This window comes from Homalodisca vitripennis, unplaced genomic scaffold, assembly GCF_021130785.1.
Source record: "Homalodisca vitripennis isolate AUS2020 unplaced genomic scaffold, UT_GWSS_2.1 ScUCBcl_1104;HRSCAF=4318, whole genome shotgun sequence".
Taxonomy (NCBI): Eukaryota; Metazoa; Arthropoda; class Insecta; order Hemiptera; family Cicadellidae; genus Homalodisca; species Homalodisca vitripennis.
This window is the reverse complement of record NW_025777240.1, coordinates 1-26,213: the sequence shown is the minus strand read 5'-3', so window position 1 is coordinate 26,213 and position 26,213 is coordinate 1. Positions and strand designations below refer to the sequence as shown.

The 26,213-nt window shown below is 32.2% G+C and overlaps 1 protein-coding gene across 1 annotated transcript in view; it reads left to right on the top strand.

Moving 5' to 3' along the window:
- LOC124371214 (serine/threonine-protein kinase pelle-like) overlaps positions 1-26,210 on the top strand; it is a gene marked incomplete at its 3' end in the record, with an annotated part of 59,009 nt that extends 32,799 nt beyond the window's left edge. Inside the window, exons 8-11 of the mRNA XM_046829546.1 lie at positions 3,355-3,473; positions 5,200-5,389; positions 11,321-11,383; positions 26,052-26,210. Of these exons, the coding sequence (XP_046685502.1) occupies positions 3,355-3,473; positions 5,200-5,389; positions 11,321-11,383; positions 26,052-26,210 (531 nt within the window). The remainder of the gene's footprint in view (positions 1-3,354; positions 3,474-5,199; positions 5,390-11,320; positions 11,384-26,051) is intronic.
- Between the last annotated feature and the right edge of the window lie 3 nt (positions 26,211-26,213).

Genomic DNA, 26,213 nt, shown 5'->3' with positions numbered 1-26,213 from the left:
AGACCATGTTCTGTGAGTACCACTGTCCTGCTTGTTTATGTCCAATAAGTGGTTTAGTCTATCGATCTTGTTGTTCAATCTGTCAATATTCTGGTGAAATACTACTAAGTTATTCACAATTTTTTGATTTGAAATTGTTTTGTGTCCAGTTTTTATTGTAATTTTGTTCTAAAAACATTATCAGCAATAAATCGTGTACCGGGAGAAGTGAAGGTGATTTCTGGAGATAAGAGAGTCGTCTCATGAGTATACTGTCCTGTTGAATTGTCAATTGCAGATGAACTTGCTATTGATGTTATGAACTTTGTATTCATCTATGTATTGGGTAAAAAACATCAAGACTTTCTACCTCCTCTCTAAATTTTGCCCAGGCTGATGGTGATCTAGCAATCCTGTGAGATAGAGAAACAGAAGTTAGGGGTTTAACACTTCGTAACCTGAGCCCGAGTATAGGTCGGGCCGCGTTGGCAGCGCCTGCTACCGGCGCCCGAGTATAGCTCGGGTTGTGTTATTTAATTGTATTATTTAGCTCAGTCATCTTATTTTTGGATTCAAACATTTTGATTATGTTCATTGGTTGTCTAAGTTCGTATTTGTTGGTTTTAAGATCCCTGGGTCACGTTTTAGTAATGAAATACGTATATTTTTCATCGTAATACAAGCGTGTCTAGACTGCTGATCGTAGGCGCCGCGGCTGATCATCGGTACGGTCAGTTTGCTTTGTAGTGTTTCACATTGTGTGTTGTTGTGAGTCTTAGTGATGTCTTACTAAATTTTCTACAAATCTCGCCGACAAATACTGAAGCAAATGTTATTATAATGTATGTATGTAATGTGCCATTTCACAATACTCAATTACAAATAACTTATTATATATCTGTAAGATACAAATACGTTATATATTTATCCCAAAACATTTTGTTTGAAAATAAATGCTAAAAAACTGAATCCAAAAAAAACTGCTCCACCAAACACTGTACAACTATAAATTGCACAATATGCTAACTTGTGACGTTGTGGTTATAAACAAAACATCAGCAGCTGTCTTTACAAGATGAACTATAAAATAAATTCGCTGCAAATTGGACTATGAAGTAATAAATAAAATAAATAAAAAAAAAATAAATATATGTTTATTGCCATCTTACAAAAATGCATCAGCAAAGTCAAATATACACCTAAGTGGTATAGTCTGGAGACAATATTATTAATCTAACATTTAAACATATTTAACAAAGTATAAAATAACATTACTTAAATGATGGAAAAAAAATAATACAAAACTAAGACGATTTAGAACCGAAAATATGTATTACTAACCTAATGTCAAGCTGATTCCGGCACTGGAGCGGAACGGAAAATTTCAATGTCGGACTCAGTTCACCTATGGAGTGCAAAAGGATAAATATTATTTTATGAGATGTTAATTATAAGTTTTTAAATTAAACTAACTTAAAATTTTGTTCTTTCTTATAGAAAGTTTTTGTAGTTTGGAAATTTTTTCTGTGGGTTGTTTAGTTCATATTTCTGGTATATGCTTTCGGGACTATTGGGCAGGTGTTTAATGTGCAGTCTTGTGTTGATGAATATGGAATCATTATGTTTTATCAGTTATAACAATCACTGCGGGTTGCATTAAAAATGTTTCACTATGGCACAAAGAACTATCTGGTTGTGTCTGATCACAGTGCAATTTCATCTGTAAGATTTAAAACCACGTACTCTGGTTATGTAATTATAAGCTACATAAACAGAGCAAATTATTTCTTGTTAAAACTAAACTAAAATGAGTTCTTTGATGATAATTAAATATATTATTTCAACTTTTTAAAACTATGTAATCAATAATGTTTTATGTGCAAAAAATACTTATGACGTTAGTATGAGCTAAAATTCAAACAAATTGTCCTATTGTAATTTGTATAATGAACAAATTAGATCGATGATTTAATTAGTTATACAGTGCTATGCAAAATTAGACTTACATGCTGAATTCAAATCATGTATCTGGTTTTGATAGAATTTTGAAAATTTAGCATTATAACATTTGATTAAGAATTTGTAGAAATGTGCAATTTGTATCATTACCTTAATGATCTGAATGTAAGAATTTAATCTACATCGTAAGGTAATATTATTAATTTATTGCCTTTTCTTTCTTTAAACATGGTTTTTATTACATAATCTAAAGAAATACAAATTTATAGAACATTCTATAAAATGGTTTGGACATGACTACATTTGCAAACTACAAGTATTCAATTTCTGTTCATTTCGTCACAGCTGATCATTATACAAACATACCTGATATGTAGTATGGACATTTTCAAGAAAACAACTTATTTTAATCAGAGGTCCGGAAATAGAAACTTTATCTGAAAAATAAATTTTGTTTAATTATACCATCAAAATACTTACTTTTGTTTGATGAATAAAGTTAATTTCATGATAATATATCTTAGCAATCTTGTAAAAATCAGACTGGAGTGTGTCATCTATTTTTACATTGATTGTCTTTAAAATTTAATATTTCTCAAATTAGTGAATGTAATGTTTAAATAATGACTGTAAATAACGAATTCATACAAAATTACATATTTTTTCATTGAAATTTCGGAATACAGTTTAGATCAAATTATAGGTTGACTTGTAAGAAATATCAATCATAAAATACTTGTTTAATAATACAATTATAAAATATTATTTAGGACTTGTCAAGTTACCTGTTCCTACCGAATTAACTGTGTAAAACTTTTGTTTCGTGATTGAAAACTTTATCATCCTCATAATGTTCTAATATTGATAGGTGAAGTGACTTCTTGTTAAATTACCATTTTGATCTGTAGTTGGACTTTGTCATGTTATTGTTAAGTGAGGTTAAATAATTATAATTATAACCTTTATTTTTGTCTGTGCACATTTGAACTACAGGTAGTGATTAGTTAAAATATTAATACTTTTTTGGTGGGAAAATTAGTTTTGTGTAATTTTTTACTCTGAAAGAGGGTTCCTATTTTGTTTACTGAGTTAATGTATTTACTTTTGAAAGATATATAGATTTTTTTAACTATGCATTAATTTTTATCTGACAGTTGAGTCATCTCTATAATTTCTTGCATAAATGCTCTTTAAAACTGGTAAAGATGAAATATATTTAGTAAAATTAAACACTACAAACTGAAAAAAACCTAATGAGTTTACTCTCCCTTTTTTAAAAAATTTGATTGTTAGCTCAGAGCCCCTGTAAGCATGAGGCTATTTGCAACCCTATCTGTTATACACTAAGTGCAGTAATGTAAACGTTTTTGATATTTTGTATCCATATGTTTATAACTACTGTATGTGTGTTAACAGAAAAACACAAGGCCACTAAATTGGGCTCAGCGTCTCAACATCATGACAGGAACTGCTAGAGGTATACAGTTTCTACATTCTCTGGGACAAAAGCCTCTGGTTCATGGAGATATCAAAAGGTTTGTTTCTTTTCTTATTTATCAGAGGTAGATCAGATGTAAAGTATTTTTGAAACGAGGTTTTATTGCTAGTTATGACAAATTTTATTTTGACATTGAGGTAAACTTGACAGACCATTTTAGCAGACGTGATTTCCTAGTAAGTGATTTCTCACAATTGGGTGATTCAGACAGCAGTTGTTCTTCCACCTGGTGATGTGCTTGAACTTCTCATGAACTTGCGAAACTCTGCAACACAAATTGTTGCTTGTGTGCCATATGTGAGTGTAAAAACTCGAAAAATAAAACCAATTTCTTTTGTCCTGGATATAATTGTGGAATTCACCCTAACTCCTACCATCTGCTCGAACACTATGCTAGACCAGTTTGACAGAGAGGCCGCAAACTCGGATTGGAATCTAGTGACAATGACTGAAAGATGGAACTGTATTAATTGTACATGTGTAAATAAGGTAGGATTCAAATTTACTATTCATTTTACCTATTACCTATTTAAACTATTATACCTGTACTTATATAAGAACAAATGCAGTCATAAGATTATGTTTACCCACAATATAATTTATTTAGATATCAACCTATTAAAAAAAAAAAAAACAAAAAAAGGAACAGCATGCTATTTCATATAAAGCTATAGAACAAATAAGATTTGAGGTAAAAGTTAGAATAACTATATACTTTTTGAATTGGCACAAAATTTAGAATAAGTTATAAATTACAGTTTTGATGAAAAACTTATTGCTAAGCAATTGCACATGTAAAATTTGTTGCTAGGCCGTTGTGCACGTGATAAACTTATTGCTAAGCAGTTGTGCAACAGAATATTTACAAAATCTTTTTAAATTTTGTTAAAAATATTTACATAGTAACTAAAAGTACACTATAAATAAAATCTGTGTCACTGATGAAAGAGAGTCACCAGTGAAGAGTAATACCATTGGCTGTATTAGAGTTAAAGATTTACACCTTTTAAAGGTAAAAATGTTATAAATTTTATTATGTGTTATTGTTTCCCTATTAACCAAAAAAAGACCAAAATCATTATTTTATCATAAAAGTTAGCAAAATAGCAACGATTTATGTCTATGTGTGCTATAACTCGTAAAATTGCTCCGGCACTACTGTTACATACCCAGTGGCTAATACATACACGAAGCCCCGTATCAGTAACTTTGGTGTTATATGGCGTGAGCTGTCAAATATGCTTGGTGCTAAAAGGGTTAAATCATATTTATAAATTTTTAACTAGCTAATTTGAAGTTTATTGGCTTAGCATTTAACAAATTCCTACCCATCAGTTGATGACAAAAGAAACTTTCTAGCTTTTTGTGTATCTGTCTGTATACACAATAATGTTCAAATGAGTTAAGCAAAAAGACTGAAATTTGGTGAGAAACTCCACCTGAACTACTATTATATCAAAATTGCAAATAGTAAACATTGGTCCATTAGGAGTCGTTCTCCTAGGATGTCTCCATTAGGTGTTATTCTCCTGGCTAGGATGTCTCCATTAGGAGTCATTCTCCTGGCTAGGATGTCTCCATTAGGAGTCATTCTCCTGGCTAGGATGTCTCCATTAGGAGTCATTCTCCTGGCTAGGATGTCTCCATTAGGAGTCATTCTCCTGGCTAGGATATCTGTCTGCTGTAAGGTGAGCATGAAGTCTCCGACGCTGATTCAAAGTGTGACTTCTTATTATCTAAAAAAAAACCCTTCTGCATTGCAGTGCAAACATTCTGCTGGACAACAACTTTGAGCCCAGACTAGGAGACTTTGGCCTGGCCCGAGAAGGTCCACTGCAGCAGTACACTCATGTCAAAGTGAGCAGAGTCCATGGGACAAGACCGTACTTACCTGATGAGTTCCTGAGGGCTAAGCAGTTCTCTGTAAAAGTTGACACTTACAGTTTTGGAGTGGTAAGTATTTTAAAATAAAATATGACTGTATACTTTATATAATTAAGATAAAGTGGCACATTATGAGTTGAAGAGCATTCAAATTCAATATTAAAATGTCACTGAAACCCCTCAATGATAAGTGATGTTCATGTGCAATAAGGTTTTGCAGCAGACTGCAAACATCTCATTTCAAGCCTGCCATGAACATTGGCAGTTAATGAAATAAAGTATTGTTGATCAGTATCTTCATGTTGTAATTTTTACCCAATAGACAGTCTACTACTGTAGCTAAGTAACTTATATCAATGTATACAAATAAATTAATAATTATTAACCCTTCAACGCGTTTTGCCGTACTAGGTACGTCATGACACTTTCACTTGAGATCGCGTTTTGCCGTACTGAGTACGTCATGGAGTAGTCGGTTATTTTTGTAGCTGTAACAGACAACTATCGAATGTTTTCAATGAAAAATGTATACCAATCGAAAGTAGAAGATTCAAACTTTCGATTAATTGAGTCGATATCTCGAAAAATCGATCTTTAGAAAAAATATCTGAGAAATCAGCTGCATTCAAGACGACGTCATTGCCGTGCACCCGATCGTTTGTCGGCTTACGTTTGTTGTTGTTTACAGTCATTGTTAGTGTGATGGTTATGTTCTACTGACATATTTTTGTGTGTTTTATGTTCCTTTGTTTAGTTATTATTATTAGTTATGCTTAGTATTAGTTTTACAAGCTAACTATATGGTTTTGAAGAAGGAAATCCCGTTTTGACGGGAACAATTTGTTGTGTTTTACAAACATGAGTCGGGAATGTTTTGTAGGTTAGCTAGCTTTTAGGGAAATATTTTTGCATATTTTAGGGAATTTATTTTAAAACTGTTATCGGTTTTGTAAAATATTTTAAAATCAATCGAAAATGAGTAATCTTGAAGGACACCTAGTGGAAAGAGACAGTAAAATTGACAGACTTTTCAACCTTGAATCAGATGAAGATTTCGACGATGGATATGACAATGACTTTGCTCAAGCTGAGTTTGAAGTATTAGACTTAGGACAAAATAGTGATGATGATATTGAAAATAGGCTAGGTGAAAACATTGTAGTACAAAATGAGTTCAATGTTGTTGAAAGAGGAGGAGGTGATGCATACCTAAATGTAGGCCTAGGCTTACCTGGTTTTTGAATCATTGTAAAGTTAATAAACTAACCTAAAGTAGGTTAATTTTGTTTAATTTGGCTAATTCTAAACACTAACAACATAATAACAACAAAATAATTATAAACTTGGGTAATTTGCTTATATTATTTATAAAACACAAAATCTCTAAAAAACCGCCAGAAAAATCAACGCAGGAGGGGGTATGACCATGAAAAAAAAATAACGCGTTGAAGGGTTAAAATACAGATGTCACAGTTTGGATGTTTTTTCTTCTTTTTTGCACAAAAGTTAGTATGTACGATTGTATTAAAATTTTGCATTGACAGTGAAATAATATATATATCTCAAATATGTTTACTTATGTTTTAAAATAAACATAGATCTTCATCATATTACATCATATATGCTGTCATTAAGAAAGCTATGCATAACAACTTCAAGATTCCTCCCCATTGGCCTAAATATTTTGAGTGCTACTGAAATCTTTGTAGCTATTCAATTAAATGCCATACAATGTTGCATAGAAATTTCATCATTTGTGCTTATAATTTAACTGTAACTCTCTGACTTCAGGACCTTGACACACTGTAATTTAACATTCTAAAGTATCAGGAGTTATGAATATCTTCCAATGGTCATTACTTATCTCAGAGGTGATTGGTATTCCATTTACAAAAAATATGCCTATGGCATATCTGTTATTCAGGAGGAAATTGTGTGTATAGCTGTGGCAGTATGTATATATTATATAACTGGAAATTACATTTTTTTTATTTTAATTATTTAATTTCTTTTTATATCAATTTTTAGCTTGAACTTGTTTGTACATAAAATAGATAATTTTCATTTTTTATAGTTTTTAAATACTGTTAAAAATAAGAAACGTATGAAAGTGCTGAATTTATTTTGTTTTTAAATCATTGGATATTTTATGTCACATCTTAAATGAGTATGTCATAGCTTTTTTGTCTTTTTTACAGTTTCTAAAACTGTTGCTTACTAAAAGAAAGAACAGTTACAAAAGCATGACTCATTTGTAATTAAAATATTAATCCATACAGCATTGAGTAAAACTGATTTAAATGGGATGTGTGAGAGACAAAATTAAACTTGACCACTTTTTATGATTACCTTAACAAATTTCAACAAGAAAAAAGAGTTGCTATTAACATTTTAACTTACATAAGCATTAGAACAAGTCACAAGTCGGACTGTCACATGAAGAGTTCCTACATTTTTTGAATAGTGCAGTCTACAAGTGTAAGGAATCGCCACACAAAGTGCTGAATCAAAGGCAAAGACTTCTCAATAATATCAGGCATTTCACTTTGATGCTGGTCAAATCCTATCTGAGATATCTAACAAGAATGATATCTACACCAGTGACACAATATTCTCTTCGAGTTGTCCCATGAGAACCATCTTATAGTTAAGCAGTTAAAGGGCAAGCTGATAAAAGTACTTTGAATGAAAGTCAGTCTGTAAGTGTTACAGTACCCCCCAATATTACTTGTAATCTTTATAACTAAGATTATTATTTGTGCAAATTTTATCCCTTAGTCACCCAGTCACAGTAACTAAACCGTCACTATAAGGAACTTCCAGAAAGTAAGTGTACTCAATTTATGTAGGGTTCAAAAAAATGTATTAAAACAAAAACATACTTGGTTACACTTGTACATACGTAAGTTATTTTTCAACATAGTCACCATCCCTCTCGATGCAAGTGGTGAGCCGTGGGATCAATTTTGTTGATGCCTGCCACGAAGAAGTCTCCCGCCCATTTCTCCACCTTCCACCTTCACCTCCTCTTCCGTTGAAAACTTGTTTCCACTCATGTATACCTTCAGGGAAGTGAAGAGATAGAAATCTGAAGGGGCCAGGTCAGGGGAATACGGGGGGTGGTTCAAAACATCCCATCCAAAAGAGTCCAAGAGCTGCTTCGTGGCATTGACCGTGTGAGGTCTGGCATTGTCGTGCATCAGGTAGACTCCCTTGCCCTCAATTTTTTAGCATCTCACAGTATCTTACCGCGTTGATGGTCTCTGTGTGAGGCAGATATTCAATCAAAATTATGCCTTTATGGTTTTTTTTGGCTGAAATTGTGGTTTTGAATTTCTTGGTGGAGGGTGACAAGGTGTGACGCCATTGCTGGGACTGCCTCTTAGTTTCAGGCGTGTAGTGGGCAACCCAAGTTTCGTCTCCAGTAACAATAGAGTAGAGAACATCATCGCCTCCAAGTTTGTAGTGTTCCAAAAACTCTTTGAAGCCCTGCACTCGATTCAACTTGTGCTGTTCTGTCAGCTGTTTTGGGACCCACCTCACAGACAATTTCCGATATCCGAGAGTTTCTGTGATTGTTTCATGTATCAGGGTTCTGGAGATTTGTGGAAACATCGCAGAAAGAAAGTTCATCTAATGTCAATCTCGATTTTTTCCACAAGTTTTTTCGTCAGTCACAATTGAAAGTCTTCCGCTCCTCTGATCGTCATGCACGAAAGTATGGCCATTTTTAAACTAGTGACACCCCACCTGTACACACTCATATGATTCATAGCTCCATTACTGTAAACAGTTTTCATCTCATTATAAATTTCAACCGGAGCTTTTCCCTTCACAACAAGGTAGCGAATGACGGTGTGAATTTCGCACTTGTCGGGAGATACGATCAACATTTTTCGCGAAAAATGCTACTGTGTCAAGAGTTTTCAACACACTAACCTCGGATTGGTCTCATTTTAAAGGGGAGGAGTCAGGCTTCGCGGCAGTGTTGCCAACATGTTAAAAAAGTATTCCCTACAGCAGTGAGACCCCTACCGGTAGGTATACTTACTTTCTGGACATGCCTCGTAAATTTAGATTCCATCAATGATTATAAAAATAATTTCATTAAAATATTAAGCATTTTAAAAATGTAATGCTTACATATAATTCTGTATGAGCTAAAACCTCATATCCTTATTTTCAGTGAACATGACATGAAAGAAGAAGAAATTGAACGTTTAAATATAGAGAACTACCTAGTTGGTTCGCACTTGTCACGCAATGGTGATGTAAGGGTTGAGTTATGCTATTGTGAAATACCAAAGTATAAGGAAAACAAAGTACAATTTTTGTAGTCCTTAAAAACTAAATTATTACAAGAAAAACTGTTTGAGTTTTGTGTCAATAAATTGACAAATATAGAATTTGGTGTAGCAGGTATTCATAATTCACCAAAAACAAATACTAAAGAGTTCCTAGATACAGGGTCTGTTCAGTAAATATCAGAACTGGTTCCAAGAAACAAAATTTATTGCAGGTATTACAATTATTTAATAATCTTCAAAATACATCCCTCCTGTATCAATATACTTAGTTCGGCGTGTCTGCCATTTGTCAAAAGCCTGCTGGAAGTCGGTTTCGGGAATGCTTTTAAGAACCTTTATCGTTGCCTCTTGAACTGCCTCGATGGAGTTGAAGTGATGTTCCTTCAGCTCCCTTTTCATTCACAGAAAAAGTCTGGTGGAGTCAGGTCTAGGCTTTAGGAGGAGTGAGGCAATGTTTCCATGCAGAATTTCACCAACAGCTGCTGCATAACAATAGCACCGTAGCACGGTGCATTGTCATGGTGAAGTTTCCAATTCTTTATAATGGCTGGCCACACGCATATTATATGATTTTGCAGGTGTCAGTACTTGCACCTAAAATACACTATTTATGGTTTTCTTTCCGGTAGGCACAAACTCCTTGTTAACAATGCTACGTCGGTTGGAAAAAAACAATCAGCATGGTTTCGATTTTTGATTTGACATCCAAGCTTTTTACAGACCTGGGAACCCCTGCTTGTGCCATTCAGAACTGTGACGTTTAGTTACTAGGTCGTACTGGAACAACCACAATTCATTGCCGGTAAAAACGTTGTTGAGAAAATCTTCAACTTCTTCGATGCATTCCAAAATTTCTTGCGAAATTTCTACCCATGACAGTTTTTGTTCCTCAAGACTTTTGGCACCAGCTTTGCGCACACTTTTCTCATTGCAAGATCCTTTGATACAATGGTGTGGACGGTTCCAACTGAAAGGCTGATCTCCTCATTAATAAGGGCGATAGTTAAATGCCTGTCAGAGTCCAAAACAAGTTTTCACCTTAGCCACCTGAGCATCGGTCCTAGCAGTTGCTGGGCGTCCAAAGCGATGATCGTCTTTGATGAGCTCCCGGCCTTCCTTAAACATTTTGTGCACTCAATAACTTGTGTGGCTTAAGGAATCATCCCTATAAGTCTGTTTAATGAAAAATCCACCTGTCTCAACACATACCCGCAGGCAAATTAAAGTGTGCCTAAGAGGTGGCTAACCACACTACCGAGGCCGACTGGTCAGACCCCCCTCTACCGCTCCATTGAGGATACAAGGGAATCAGTCCCGATACTTGTTGAACAGACCCTTTAGGTTAAATTTATGTATAGAATATTTAAAAAAAAAGTGAAATCTTAATAATTAAAGGAGATACAATACTCCAAAAGTCTATAAATGCTAATATAGTTTTAAAAAAGGATTAAAAGTATCATTTAATTTAATTAATGAAAAATGTTTTGACAATATTTCTTTGTACTGAGTTATCTCTGTTTTATATCACTTCTATTACTTTTACTTATCGTATTTTGTTTTTTTTTTTCATCAACAGGGAAGATAATGTTTTCAGCAACAACCAACACAGTTAGAGAGGAGACTCCCAGCAAAACTGTAAATATTTACATCAACATGTACTTAAATTTTCATGTTATTTACATTTATTTTTTAGGTTCTATTTGAAGTTGCCACTGGATTACGGGCATATGATGAAAACAGGAAAGAAAAATTTTTGGTAAGTTCATATTTTTTTACTATTCTTTAGGTTTCCAGTAGACAGTTAGCATTCACTAATGCTAAGCTAAATTACATGGAGGTACATGCCACATCATTGAACTCAATCTTGTCTAAGTAGAAGTGAAATTTCATGCAAAATTCAATACTATAGCTCATTTTGTTTTGAGATATCGAGAAGATAGTTAAGCTTTGTTAATGCTGAGCCAAATCCCATGGAAGGAGATGCACAGTAATCAAACTCATGAAGGGCTCAAAAAAAAAAAAAAAAAAAAAAAAAAAATGGTGCCTACTAACAAGAATCTTATATGTGGTGCTTGTCCCAAAAGAGTCACTAATGGATCTGGTGGCATTATGTGTGAAGGAAACTGCAAGAAATGGTTTCACTTTAATTGTGCAGGAAAATCTAAAAGTGAATATGCATTTTCTAAAGGTGAAAAATCTAATTTTAAGTGCGATAGCTGTTTGGAGCAAACTAGTCTGCTTGAACATGACGTGAGTACATCACCTGCAGTTGTTATTGCTGTTGAAAGTGAGGGAATTGAGGACAATACATGTAAATGTTTTGATTTTATTAAAATATTGACTGATCAAATTTCTGATCTAACAAATAATCAGCTTGAACTTAGAAAACAATTAAATATTCTGCAAAATGAAAACGCTAAACTAACTTCAATGGTGAATAATCACTCAGATGCTATTGGTGACATTTTTACTGGTACCAGCAGTATTTCTTATGCTAGTGTATTAAAATCCGCTATGTCGAAAATTGACTCTTCTTTAGTTACAAAAGATTTGAATAATAAAAATAACAATATCTTTGATGCAGTTAGAAATGTTAATGACAAACATATTTTGACTCCAGCGGTCGAAACTTCTCTTTTTTCTCAATCTCAAAGCCAAAGCAAAGAAATTTCAGTGCTGCCAACCAAAACTTTAGCAGACATGAAAGGAAACCTGTCTGAAACGAAAGAAATCGAGAAAGCAAAGGCGTCTGACAAGGAGAAGACAGCTAGGCTTCATGAAAACAAAGCTATACCATCCACATTGCATACCAAGTCTACAACAGATGTTCCTTCTGTTGTTGCGTCGTTGAATAGGGAACAGGTGGTTTTGGAATTGGAAGAGGAACCTGAGGACTCCAATAGTGGATTTATTCTAGTGAGAAAACGTAACAGCAAGCAAACTAGGAAGGTTATGAATAACTACAAAAGGTCTAAGTTCTTAATGGGCCGTGCTCCTGTTAATGATGATAAACTGAAAATTGTAGAAAAACATAAGCATATCTTTGTTTCGAGATTTGCTGAAGGTGTAGAAAGTGAGAACATTAAGCAATATGTAATTGCTCGTGTGAAAGGTAATAATAACTGTGAAGTGACAAAATTAAAAAGTAGGTATCCAGGATACAGTTCATTTAAAGTGGGTGTCCCATTGTCCCAGTGCAATACTGTGTATGATGAAGACTTCTGGCCTGAAGGAACTTATGTAAGTCGGTTTGTATATAAACGTAAAAGTTCTGGGGAGAAAGGAACCCATGAAGCTTCTTTTTTGGAAAACATACAGGTGAATTCACAAGTCACATAGTTTATGGTTCTACACACTCCACTAAGGATGAGTCTCAAGTTGAGGTTAGTGGCAATGCATCTTTTGAAGTCAAACTTGTACTTATTAATCTTCAATCAATAAAAAACAAATTAAACCTATTGGACATTTTCAATTATACTATTTTATGTGATATACTGTGTGTCAATGAGCATTGGTGTACCCAGGGTGAAATAGGATTATATGTACTTGATGGATATTTTCTAGCTGCTAGCTATTGTAGACCTTCTCCCTATGGTGGAACTGCAATTTTTGTAAGATACTCTTTTCAATATCCATTTGAGGTGGTAAATATTGACATTTACTGTGAGTGCAAAATATTTGAAGCAGCCATGATTGTATCCAATGCTGTCGGTCTGATCATTTTAACTGTATATCGTACCCCAGATTCCGCAATTGACATTTTTAATGATAGATTATCTGAACTTTTGGACTTTATAACTAGTAACCCTAAATTCTGTAAGTTGAAGATTGTTATCGCAGGTGACATAAACATTGATCCTAGAGTAAATAGTTCACAAACTATAAAGTTCATCAATATGCTTAAGTCTTATGATTGCTTTTGTTTGAATTTTCAACCCACTCGTGCGGAAGCGTGCTTGAATAATTTCATTTCCAATCTCCATCCAGCTACTTATACTTGTAAAACCGTCCAACCTCACCTCTCCGATCACCTTGGCCTGCTGCTGAATTTCGAACTTTCAGTTACACAAGCTCACAACCCCGTAATGCGGGTGAAAAAATAACCTACAACTATAGACTTTTAAATGATGTAAATATTAATAGATTGAAGTATAGGTTAAGTAATATTAACTGGCCATATATTTTCTCAGTAGCTAATGATCTTGAAAGTGCCTGTTATTCTTTTCTACAGTCTCTGTCATTGAGCCTTGATGAATGTTGCCCTGACCTGGAAAACGTAATACGTGAAAAAGTAAATGAAAAAAACTTGTTGGTTATAGGAGATGTCCAATATTGATTTGACAGATCTAGAATTTAAAAAATAGTTCAAAATTATAAAAATTTAATGGCAGAAAAACGGTTTAGTCTCATATATAAATGGTTTTACAAGGGAAGAAGTTTTGGGAAACAGACTAGTTAGATCCTGTCTTGATCACGTTTATCTCAGGGCTGATAAGGTTACAGCAGAGGCTTTCTTACTGAAGTTGAAACTGGCTGACCATTATACTTGCCTTATCAATGTACAACCGGATAGTGGGTCCTTTCCACATAACAAAAGTCTGTCTACTTATCATAGGATTGATAAAAAATATTAAAAGAAGTATTATTTGAGTGCGATTGGACTGTTCCATACGGTAACAGTCATGACACAAATTTTTTATGTAATTACTTAATTAACAATTTTAGCAAAGCATATGAGAAATGTACAGACACACTTGTAAAAAACGGGCAAAAATAAGAGACATAAAAAACCATGGATCACAGGAAATATAATTAAAATGATGAGAAATAGGGATAAATTGTTTAAAAAATTGAGGCAGGATATCAATAACTTATTTATTAAAAATGAATACAGAAAGATACGCAATTCGATCAATAAAGAATTGTTAAGAAGGAAAAGGCAGTATTATTTTGAAGTTTTTAAATAAATGTAAAAAAAATATTAAAGATGTATGGACTAAAAATTAATTGTATAATGGGAAGACAAAAAAAAAAGTCTGTTGATGATACAATCAATAATTTTTTTATAAATGGAAGAGGCTTAAAGGAGTAATGGAGGTTTGTCAGGGATTTGTGGACATCTTTACAAAAGAAGTGGATAAAGTAGTTCATGACTGTGATATAATAGTATTGGACGAGCAGAATGAGAATGTGCGTACAAGTTTGACATCTTTTTATATACCAAAGGCAAGTAGTGGAAAAGTTATTAAAATTATAAATGAAATGAAAAAGAAAAGTCCAGGAATTTGATAATATTAGAATTCAAGACATCATAGAGTGTGAGAGTGTAGCTTCACCCTTAATCACAAAAATGATTAACACGTCAATTAAAAAAGTGGAAGATTTCCAGATAAGCTTAAAACTGCAATAGTAAGGCCGATATACAAGGGAGATGATCACAAAGAATTTAAGAACTACCGTCCAATATCGATATTATCTGTATTAGACAAAATAATTGAAAGGTATGTTGGGGATTATTTAACAAAGTATCTGACAGAAAACAAAATTATAACATTAAGTCAATACGCTTATTCAAAAGAGGTAAAGGGCACCAATGAACTATTAAGTGATTTTTCAGATTTTTGCAAATAATACATTAAATGAAAAAAAAACACATACTCATGACTTTTGTTGATTTTTCGAAAGCGTTCGACTCCCTAAAGCATTGCAAAATACTTAAAGTACTTGAGAAAAATGGAATTAATGGAAATTTGAAAGATTGGTTCAGAAGTTATTTAGAAAATAGGAAATTAGTTGTTAAAATCAATGACACATATAGCAGAAGAGCAATACTAAATTCAGGAGTACCACAGGGAAGTATATTGGGGCCAATACTATATTTACTATATGTGAATGAAATAACCAAATTTGATGAAATATGCAAAAGTATACATGTATGCAGATGACACTGCGCTTGTGGTGGCCCATGAAAATGTATTGGAAGCAGAAAGACAATTACAGCATGACTTTACCAGGCTAACAGTGTGGTGCCATGATTATGGATTGGTTATGAATGGGAAAAAAATCAAAAGTCATGCATATTCATTCCCCAAGGGTAAGTAGTGTCCAAGCTAATATAAAACTGCATACATACTCTTGTCTCCACGATTGTTTGTATATTGATAATGTCTGTAGTTGTGATGTGTTAGAACAGGTTGTGAACTTTTGTTATTTAGGAGTAACAATAGACAAACATTTAAAATGGGATTTTCATATTAATAAAATATGTCAACGATTAAGATTATGTCTGGGAAAATTCTACTATTTAAAACAATATTTGCCATATAATAATACTTTGCACCTAATATATACATCTTTATGTGAATCAATTATAAGATATGGGATTAGATCATGGGGAAGTGCAGTAGACACAAGGTTACTACAAGTAGAAGACTTACAGAGAAGGATTTTTGAAAATTATACTGCGCTGACCATATGAGACATTGCATACGAGAGGAGATCACAGTGTTTCATATTACACAAACTTTGCCAGTCAAAAAATTATTCTTTTTTCATTAATTACGTTGATTTTTATTTTTCTCTTGAATATAAGACTATTAACATCCACAAATATTTTTCGAGGAAAAGATTGTATGTAGTGCCAAGGATTAACAATGGCTACGGTAAAAGAACCAGGCAGAGATTAATTCCAAACACTTTTTAATAGGTTGCCTGAGGACCTTCAAAATTGTAATACATATAAACAAGTAAAGGTTAAAATAGGGCAGTTTTTAATGTTAAAAAATATACATGTTTGAAGCTTGAAATTGTTACTGTTGTTGGCACTGTTGTTTGAAATAAGTTACTATTGTATATAAATTATTGTATTGTTTTGATTTGTTACATTGTTAAAAATTTAGAAGTATTGTTAGATGTTATAATTACAGTTAAAAATTGCTCAGTTCTCGTTTGTGAAGCTTTATAAATATTTAATTTGTTTGTTATGTTTGTCCTGTTATTCTTTGAAGTTTGTGTTGTTATGGCTTTTAAAAATGTTGTCGTGTTATTTTTGTACATAATTTATTGTTGCTGATTTGAAGTTTATTATTTTTTGTTACATAGTTTCTTGTTATTAATTTATTATAATATTTATTTATACTTATTGTAAGAAATAACTGTTGATACTGTAAACTGAACAACATTTGGTTTATTCAAAAATTAATTAGAGCTGCTCATGAAGATCAACCACATCAAAATAAATAATAATTAGTTTGTATTGACTACAGGCAAACCTTTTTAGTTTTTTGTAGTTTTGTGTAAGCAATGCATGTAACTTGATGTTTTTTTCGTGAATAAATTGAATTGATTGATTGAGTTACTAAAACTAAAACTATTTCTAGGCCTAGGCCTGCCAAAAACTGGTATACCCCTTTCTTAGGAAAACTTAGGCTATTGCTAGATTTAAGCCATCAAAAAAGCAAAAATGATCCTAGCCTGTTACAAAATCATAGGAGAATCAAGAAGTTTTATAAAGAACAGATTGATATTGCAAAAAGGAATGCCAATGATAAATACATATTAGAATCTCGTAACCCTTGCAAAGCGGCTTGGAATGTCATCAATGCTGAAACTGGGCGTAGTTTAAAAAACAATTGTCAGTCTAAACTTCCCTTTTCTGCCGATGACTACAATAACCATTTTGTTTATATATATATATATATATATATATATATATATATATATAATAATGTAAATAGTAGTAATTATAATGTAAATACAGCTAGTGCCATAGGGATATTAAAATCAACCATCAAGAGTCCTCAGGTATTGCCTTTTAAGTGGAGTTATGTTAACCCTGTTGATATTCATAACACTGTATGTAGGCTAAGTAACTCTAAGTCTGAAGATGTCTTTGGATTATCCAATTTTGTTTTAAAGAAAGTTACAAAGGAAATTTTGTATCCCTTGACAATTCTTATTAATTGGATGCTCAGTGTTGGTGTTTATCCTAGATGTTTAAAAATGACTGTAACTGTGCCGATATACAAAAAGGCGATAAATTAAATGTTAATAACTACCGACCAATTGCTTTGGTGCCTGTTGTGTCCAAGATAATCGAAAGCATTATTAAATTCCAGGTTGAACATTATTTTGAGCAGAATTGCTTACTCTCATTGGAGCAATTTGGTTTTAGACAAAACCTCTCCACTGTTAAGGCTGTAGAAAACATTGTCTCCTATATTATTAATGGTTTTGAAAACAAAGAAGAGATATGCACTTTATTGTTGGACCTTAGTAAAGCTTTTGACATTGTACCTCACTCAGAACTCATTGGAAAGCTTAACCATTATGGACTCGGAGATGTTGAACTATCTCTTTTTAGTTCTTACTTGTCTGATAGGTACCAGTTTGTCAAACTAAGTGGCCAGAACTCTGATCTCAAGAGAGTGACTAGGGGGGTTCCCCAGGGCTCTGTCCTGGGCCCCTTTTTGTTCGTCGTCTTCATTAATGACCTCCTAAAATTTCTACCAAACAAGAGTATCTTATATGCTGACGACACTACTTTGATGTGTTCTAGTAAACTTCCTGAGCTTAATCTTGTTATGATGGACTATATGAAAGAGAGATCCTACCTTTGGTTTACTGCAAATAGTCTAAGAGTTAATGAGGATAAGTCAGAGGAAATAATATTTAACCTAGGTGTCAACTCTGTAAATAAGTCTGTTAAGTTGCTAGGTCTCCATCTTGACTCAAGGCTTACATGGAGAGCACATACTGATTCCTTGTGTGCTCGTCTATGTAGAGTTATCTTTTTACTTAAGAAACTTAAACTTTGTACTAGTTGTAATTTAGTTTTAAAGGCTTATTTTGCTCTTTTTCACTCTCACCTTCTGTATGGCACCCTTCTCTGGGGGGATCTAGTGGTGCTAAAGAGGTTTTCTTGTGCCAAAAGAGGGCTGTGCGTACAATTTTTAATACTAGCTATAGTGACACCTGTAAACCATATTTTATAGAATATGGTATACTTACGCTTCCTTCAATTTTTATCTTACAAATTTTATCGTATGTAAAAGAAAACTTAGAATTACAGTAGAGTCCCGTTAATCCGACCTAATTGGGACCGAGCCCTATTCGGATTATGTGATTGTTCGGATTAGCCAGAATTACAGAAAAATACGGTTTTAAACTTGAGAATGGGTCTATTTTGTTATAGAATTATCAACATTGTTTATTAAAAACATGTTTTCTGACTGTTGCATTGTATTTCTTGAGAAATAAACGTGTTTTGCGAATACTAAGCACATTTACCATATTTAGTGTGAGAGTTCTATTGTTAAGCAATGTGAGCGTACTGGATATTGTACGGTTCAATACGCGTTCAATAGTTGTACGAAACTACGCGTCATCCAATAGATTCTCTTCAATGCGACAGAAGACAATAACTGAATTTATGTCTTTTAACAATTAATATTGTACTCAATAATAATATCAGTACTGTACGTCCAATGTTTGTTTGATTTCACTTCTTAATACAGTAAATAACTCATACTTAACCTATAAGTTTCAATTTGGTACTGTATTTAACTTCATTATTTATGTACTGTACCGTACACAATTTGTCTTAATAAAATACTGTATGTCTATTTAATTAAAGTATTTATATACAAAATGATGCACCCATTTTCATTTTTTATGTAATTAGTTCCTATAACTGTTCATTATCGTTATAAATAATTCCTCCTGGACCTGTTCGGATTAACCAACGTTCGGATTACACGTGTTCGGATTAGCGGGACTCCACTGTATTTAATTTAAGAAGCTCAGTCCACAATCATTATACTAGAAACCAACATTCTATTGATCAGACGTTTGCTAAACTATCTAAAACACACGGTGCATATCTTTATTTAGGCGTTAAAACTCTTTAATAAGTTACCATTAGTTGTAAGAGACATTTCATGTAAAGATTTTAAGAATTCAATGACTAAATGGTTAAAAGAAAAAGCTTTTTATTCTGTAGAAGAATTTTATTCCTGTAGTATAAGTGATTGCATTTTCATGTAAATTGTGCTATGTTGATTTTTATGTGTCATGTGATTTATAAAACTTTTTGTTGTAGGCTATTTTAATTTTAATTTATGTGCTCCTATATGTTGGTCATATTTATATATTTATTTAGGCCTACTAGTGCTATTCTGATGTTGTCAATACATTGTTATGTGGGATGACAATAAAGATTCTTGAAAATAGAAGTATGTTCAAAAAGTAAGGGGAATTTTAATTTTTTGAAAATATATTTCTTACTTCATCTACATTAATGTTCTCATCTTCAAAATAGTCTCCATTAGACATTATGCACTTGTGCCAGTGCTTCTTCCAATCCTCAAAACACTTCTCAAACTCGATCTGTGAGATATCCTTTAGCTCTTTGAGAGATGCACTTTTAATATCATCTATGATTGTAAAATAATGGCCCTTTAATGTTCTCTTGATTTTTTGAAATTTAAAGTCATATGGAAACATGTTTAGATAATATGGAGGCTAGGGCATTGTTACAGTATTGTTTTTGGCTAAGAATTCATGAACAACCAATGAAATGTGAGCAGGTGCATTTTCATGATGCAAAAGCCATTGCATTGGAATTGTTTTGCCAAAATCCTTTTTTTTCAGATTGCTTCTTGCAAACGGTGTTAACCTTGCAGTTTGAGCATAACTTTCACGTTTGACTGCACTTTTCAAGTCTTTTTCGGTCTTGGCGATCCCCAGATTGCCTCCACTGAGCCATAATTTTGATATCATATCTGTAAACCAATGTTTTGTCCTGTTAAAATACGTTTAAGTAATTCTGTATTGTTATTGACTTCATGTAGTGACTCCTGACTAACTTTCACCGCTGCTTTTGTTTAAAATTAAAAAATTTATTAACAAATTATGCTGCCACACTTTTTATACCCAAAACATTAAAAAAAATGTCATAGCATGAGCCAATTAATATGCCAACATCTTCAATGACTTCTCTTATCGTAATATGGAAAATGTTCATAATCATTTCTTTCACTTTTTCATGTTTAATTCGGTTGTTGATGTGCAGGGTGTTCAGAGCGTTCATCACTTTCAATGTCTCCACAGCTATCTTTGAAATGTTTATACCATTCGTAAATCCTTTTTTTACTCATAGCAGACTCAATATAGGCCAAGGGCCATTAACATTTCTCACACTTTTTTACACTTTATTTCATTTTTCACACCAAATTTTATACACATTCTTTAATCCATTTTTATTTTACAAACAAAAATTGCTGTGTTCTTGAAACACCTCTAACTTCAGCAGCTGCCTCTGAAAAAGTAAGCAATAATTACAGCAGGAAATTTTATTATACTTCAGGAATATGATTACCAACTTAATTTTTAATACAGACTTGACAATCGGACTCTCCAAACCCGTGAAACTTAAAAATTCCCGTTAATTTTTGAACGCACCTTGTATGCAGTCCAAGTCTCTAACTGAAACAGTTCTCGAGATACTGTGCAAACAATTAGGCTTCGCTAATGCTCAGTCAAATCTCATGGAGATACACACATCATTATGGAATTCGATGTTGCCTATGTAGAAATCAAATTTCATGCAAAATTTCAAATCTAGTTCAATTTGTCATCATGATTTAGTACAAAAATACGGAGAGAAGAGAAATTTCACCATCTCCTGAGTGGTATGCTATGGTAATGCTCAACTATTAAAACAAACATTTGCATGTGATTTGAAGTATTTGCAGTAATTCTAATTTACATCTTATTTATGGGTTTGTTCGTAGTATACAATAAGGTAACTCTGCGAGGACATGACACATACATGCACAGTAACATATCACATACTAACAATCATCTTAGATAGACTTATGAAGCAAAGAATGGAAATCTTAACTCATTTCTTCACAGAATGTTTAGTTTTAGTCGTGCTATATTAAACATGTGAATTTCCACTGTAGAGGTATCCTAAAAATGAAACTTAATAGGGTTAAAAACAATTATTTCTAATCTAAAAGTAAAATGTAAATGTCTTGTTAATCTGAAACATATAATTTATTTAAGTACTCTTCAACTGAGTAATATGTCCATCTGATACCACTTTAAAATGATGAGCTAATCAATCTCATCTCCTCAAATTAGTTTATAACCACAAAAGCCCGGTTCAACGTCAGAATGAGTTTCTTTGCTTGATCCCAAATCCATATAAACACCTAAATCTGAACTTTTAAATACTCGTTGACATAGATATTTTAAATTTTGACACAGCAGTAATAAGTAAATATTTGATTTATTATGACATTGCATGTTGTTAATGTATTAAACATGCTACGTGTGTGTGTGTGTGTGTGTGTTGTACGCTTTTAAACCCTTACAGTGCCAGAGTCTCATGTAGGTTGGAGGAATATCTAGATAGTGTTAAGTAGTGTGAGATGTTGGCACTTACGATTTAACGGATAAAAATTGTTTAAATAATTACTCATACATTCATACAGATTGATAATTGCATTTAATTGTACTAAAAATTTAAAATATTGAATTATATTTCATTTGAAAATACTCATAAAATTCAAAATAAAAATCGTGGGTTCTAAATTATCACCAATTATGCGCTTCATGCTGTTTGTTTATAATTTTTACAAGTATTTTCGTATCTACTAACACAACATTACAAGTCTTTAGCAGGATCTGAATGGGATTATGAATCTGTTTTAATGCAGAAGAAATTATTGTACTCTTTTTAGTCTCATCTTACCATTTTTAAGTAACATTTTTATATACCCATGTACTTGATTAAATGTTACTAAAGATTAAAATAAAGTAGCAAATTAATTACATTTTATAAAATGTTTATTTACTTCAATATTACAATACATAATGTAATATCAAATTTCACAAAAAAATTACAGTTTCAATTACTTTACCCTTCATCTGTACAGCAACTCAATTTGAGTTATTTCACTTAACAATGCCCATCAACACGTAATGTTTTTACTAATTTAATTATCTTTTTAATACAATAATTTTAAAAATTGTGTTTTGATTACATAGTAAAATTTGAGATTTCTTGATTTGTCGTTATTCAACAAAAACAGTTACAATATATTTTGTTAAAGCATTGTAAAAGTTCTAGGCAGACTACAACAAAAATATGTACAACCGTTTACACAACTCATGTATTTAAACTAAATTACCACAGAAGAAATGTAATTATTTTGAAAGTGTATTTTAATACATTAAAGTTCATAAGGATTAATAAACAAAAAGAAATATAACAAATTAAATACTTACAAATTGTCAACAATAAAGTGTTATACATAGCATTAAATAAATTTATAATATTTCAAAAATATTTAGCATTAGCTAAATTTAAAATATAATGTAACAACTAAATATACAAATTTTAAAGAACTAATATCGCAGACTAAATATTTGTTTATAGAGTAGTATGCTTTTTCTTTATAAAAACAACTGATTTCAGTCTATTTATATGCCATGCACTTTCTGAGAAATTATTAAATAATTTAATTTTCATATAATAATGTGACTGTTGTTGTATGATTATTTAAAAGTGTTGCATCATTTGCAAACAGGACTCACATACATGGCATATTAAAAAAAATTAAAATCAAATACAACAATAAATAAAAAAAAGGATCCAGAACAGATCTTTGAGGTACACTATATTTTTTTTCTTAAGTTGAACGATCAAAACCTTGAACAACTATATGTTTTTATCTTTTTAAATACGATGCTAACAAGCTTAGTTCACTACCTCTCACTCCATAACAATACAGTTTACTTATAAGCAACTCTTGTGGTATTGTATCAAAGGCTTCAGATAGCTTAATTAATGTTGCATATGATAGTGCTTTGTTTCCAAAGTGATTTAAAACATTACCGTCTAAAATTTCATCAGCTTTTGTAATATTGATTTCTGATAAAAACCCAAATTCCTGTTACATAAATACCCATTATGCGGGAAAAGTTATTGTAACTGGTTAACAATACAGTGTTCAAATAGTTTACTGAAAATTGGTGTTAAGGAGATGAGGCGATAGCTAGAGGAGTTTTTAATCTACCTTCTTATCGATAGGAAATACTTTGACTACTTTTAAACAATCAGGAAATATACCTTCTTGTAACATTTAATTAAAAAGGCAAATCAATTGTTCAGATATAAACAATAATTTATTTAGTAATCTTACTCGACAAGCCATAATAGTCTAAACTACCAGAGAGGTTTAATGTAGAAACACATTTTTTTATGTGAATCCACGTGAATTATTCTCCAATAAAAACTATTCTCTGCTTACTAGGAATACAGCCAACATAATTATTCACTAAAATGAGAAAATAATTAGTCAGTAGATATTTGTGTTTTATTTGTGTCAAGAACTATGTTAATGAAGTAGTTATTAAAAACATTTAAACTAATAGGAGTTTTTTTGGAAACTTTGGTTTTGCGACTATTTCTTTTTAAATAATATTCCATGCTGCTTTGCATTTGTTACTAGAATGTGTAATTTTCATTTGCTAAACATTTTTGTCTTTGATCAAGGCCTTCTACTGTTTTTTCCTCCTTGTATACAGATTGTACTACCACTCCTTGAGAATTTTCCTATACCTTTACTTTTTGTGAGATTATCATAACAAACCAAAACAATTTATAAAATTCTTAAGTTTGGCTGTAAATCACTGAATATTTGGCCTTTTATAAACTATTGATTTTAATTTCCTTCAAAACACAGGGTTTCTTCATATTTATTTGTCCACAAAAATGTCTCTTCAAATTGAGAGTAAAACTTAAGTTTAGCCCAATCTATAAACTGAATATGTCATTTTCTATCTATGTTAATTAGGCATCAAAAATCTATTTTTTTTTGTATAATATACTACTTGTTTTTTTACAAAATGTGTCCGCCAAAGTGTCTTTTACAAGCTAGCCAAAACACCAGCATGGTCAGACAAATAGTGTTCTAATACTCTACATTTGCACTTCTCTTTAGCTAAGCCAGTAGCAATTTTATCTAAACAAGCCTCTTCTCTTGTTTTTTCTAAATTCAAAACAATATATATATTATAGGTTCACAATAAGTTAAAAAGATTTTCAGTTTCAAATTAATTTGTAGTAATTTTTATATTGAAATTTCCTAATAAAACTATACTTTCCTTTATATATTATGGATGAACAATATTTTAATCTGTCTAGAAGGCTGAAAAAATCTTTAACACTAAATAGCTTTTTTTATTAAAATTTCCAAGGCTTTGAAGACAAGTGTAAAACAAAAATGTTCTATATTAACTACTTGAAAATCAGTGCCTATCTTAGCATGTGTAGGGTGAAGCAGCGGAACCCAGGAATCTAACCTCTCTATGTTTATGAAAACCCCCAATTTCGACCAGAAATCGGGAAAATAATCTAAACACCCAAAATGCCACCTTTTTTGGGAGAGGGATCCTTTTTTTAATAGATTTTTAAATGTAAATCTAGGTCAAGCCATACTTCATTTTAAAGGTCTCTCTATTCACTGATCATTAAAAAAAATGTTTGTTATTTCGCTTCTTGTGTACAGAGGGTGGTCCAAAATGTCAAAGTTTTACAGTTTTTTTTACTGTTACCTCGTTAAAAGTTTTAACAAATCCAAATTGTTATCCAAGGTTACCAAAGAAGTGCGCCTTCTAAAAAGAGTTCAAATTTAGGATAATTCAAACTCATAAACATAGAAACTTCAAATAGCAAGGTGTGGCTTTCATTGGTCTGCCTCATCCTGTATACTACTATCTCCTCTTAATAGAGGTTTCTTACAGAAAATATTGGAAACAGTATAACAGACTCTTCTTCAATAAGCCAATGTACATTAATTATAATTATATCTATAGGTATACTAATTTCTCTTAACTAAATGTTTAGCATGTCTAACTTATTTTTAATTGATTGAAGTTCAAGGAGAAAAATATTAAAATCTATGAAGTCAGCTGCACTATGGAACACTATACTCAGCTTGGAAACCCCTTGGTCACTATCCACGTAGTCATAAAAACAAGCCCCTGGAATAACTACAACTACTTTAGAACAAGTACTAGACACACAGTCCAAAAGGGATTCAATATTCTTTAATAGCTTCATTAAATGCCACATTACTAGAATCATACAGGACAACCGTAATGTAGTTAAGTTGTTTTAAAAAGTAAGTAATATAATTAATTTATTCATTATTATCATGGTACCATTGAATTGCTAATGGGTGTCTATTAGATCTAGTGTACAAAATGGATGTTTAAGTCCGAAGAAGTACCTTTGAAATATACTTTTATAGATTTTTTAGTTATTCAATGTGGTAAGGGTTCTCTTTTATTTTAAAACTAAAAACATTTTGTACATAAATATAAGTAAGTTCTGGGTGGGACTGTTACAGAAGGACCACATAGTATCATACTCAGGAGAGTTGTGCAGTCTAGCAGACCCCCAAGCGGGACTAGACTATTGTTCGTCAGCAGCAGGGCTACTTACTGTGGGCCGCAGCTGCGTTGTAACGCGACCAAAGGACAGGCCTGACATGAAAGTTGTTCTCAATGAT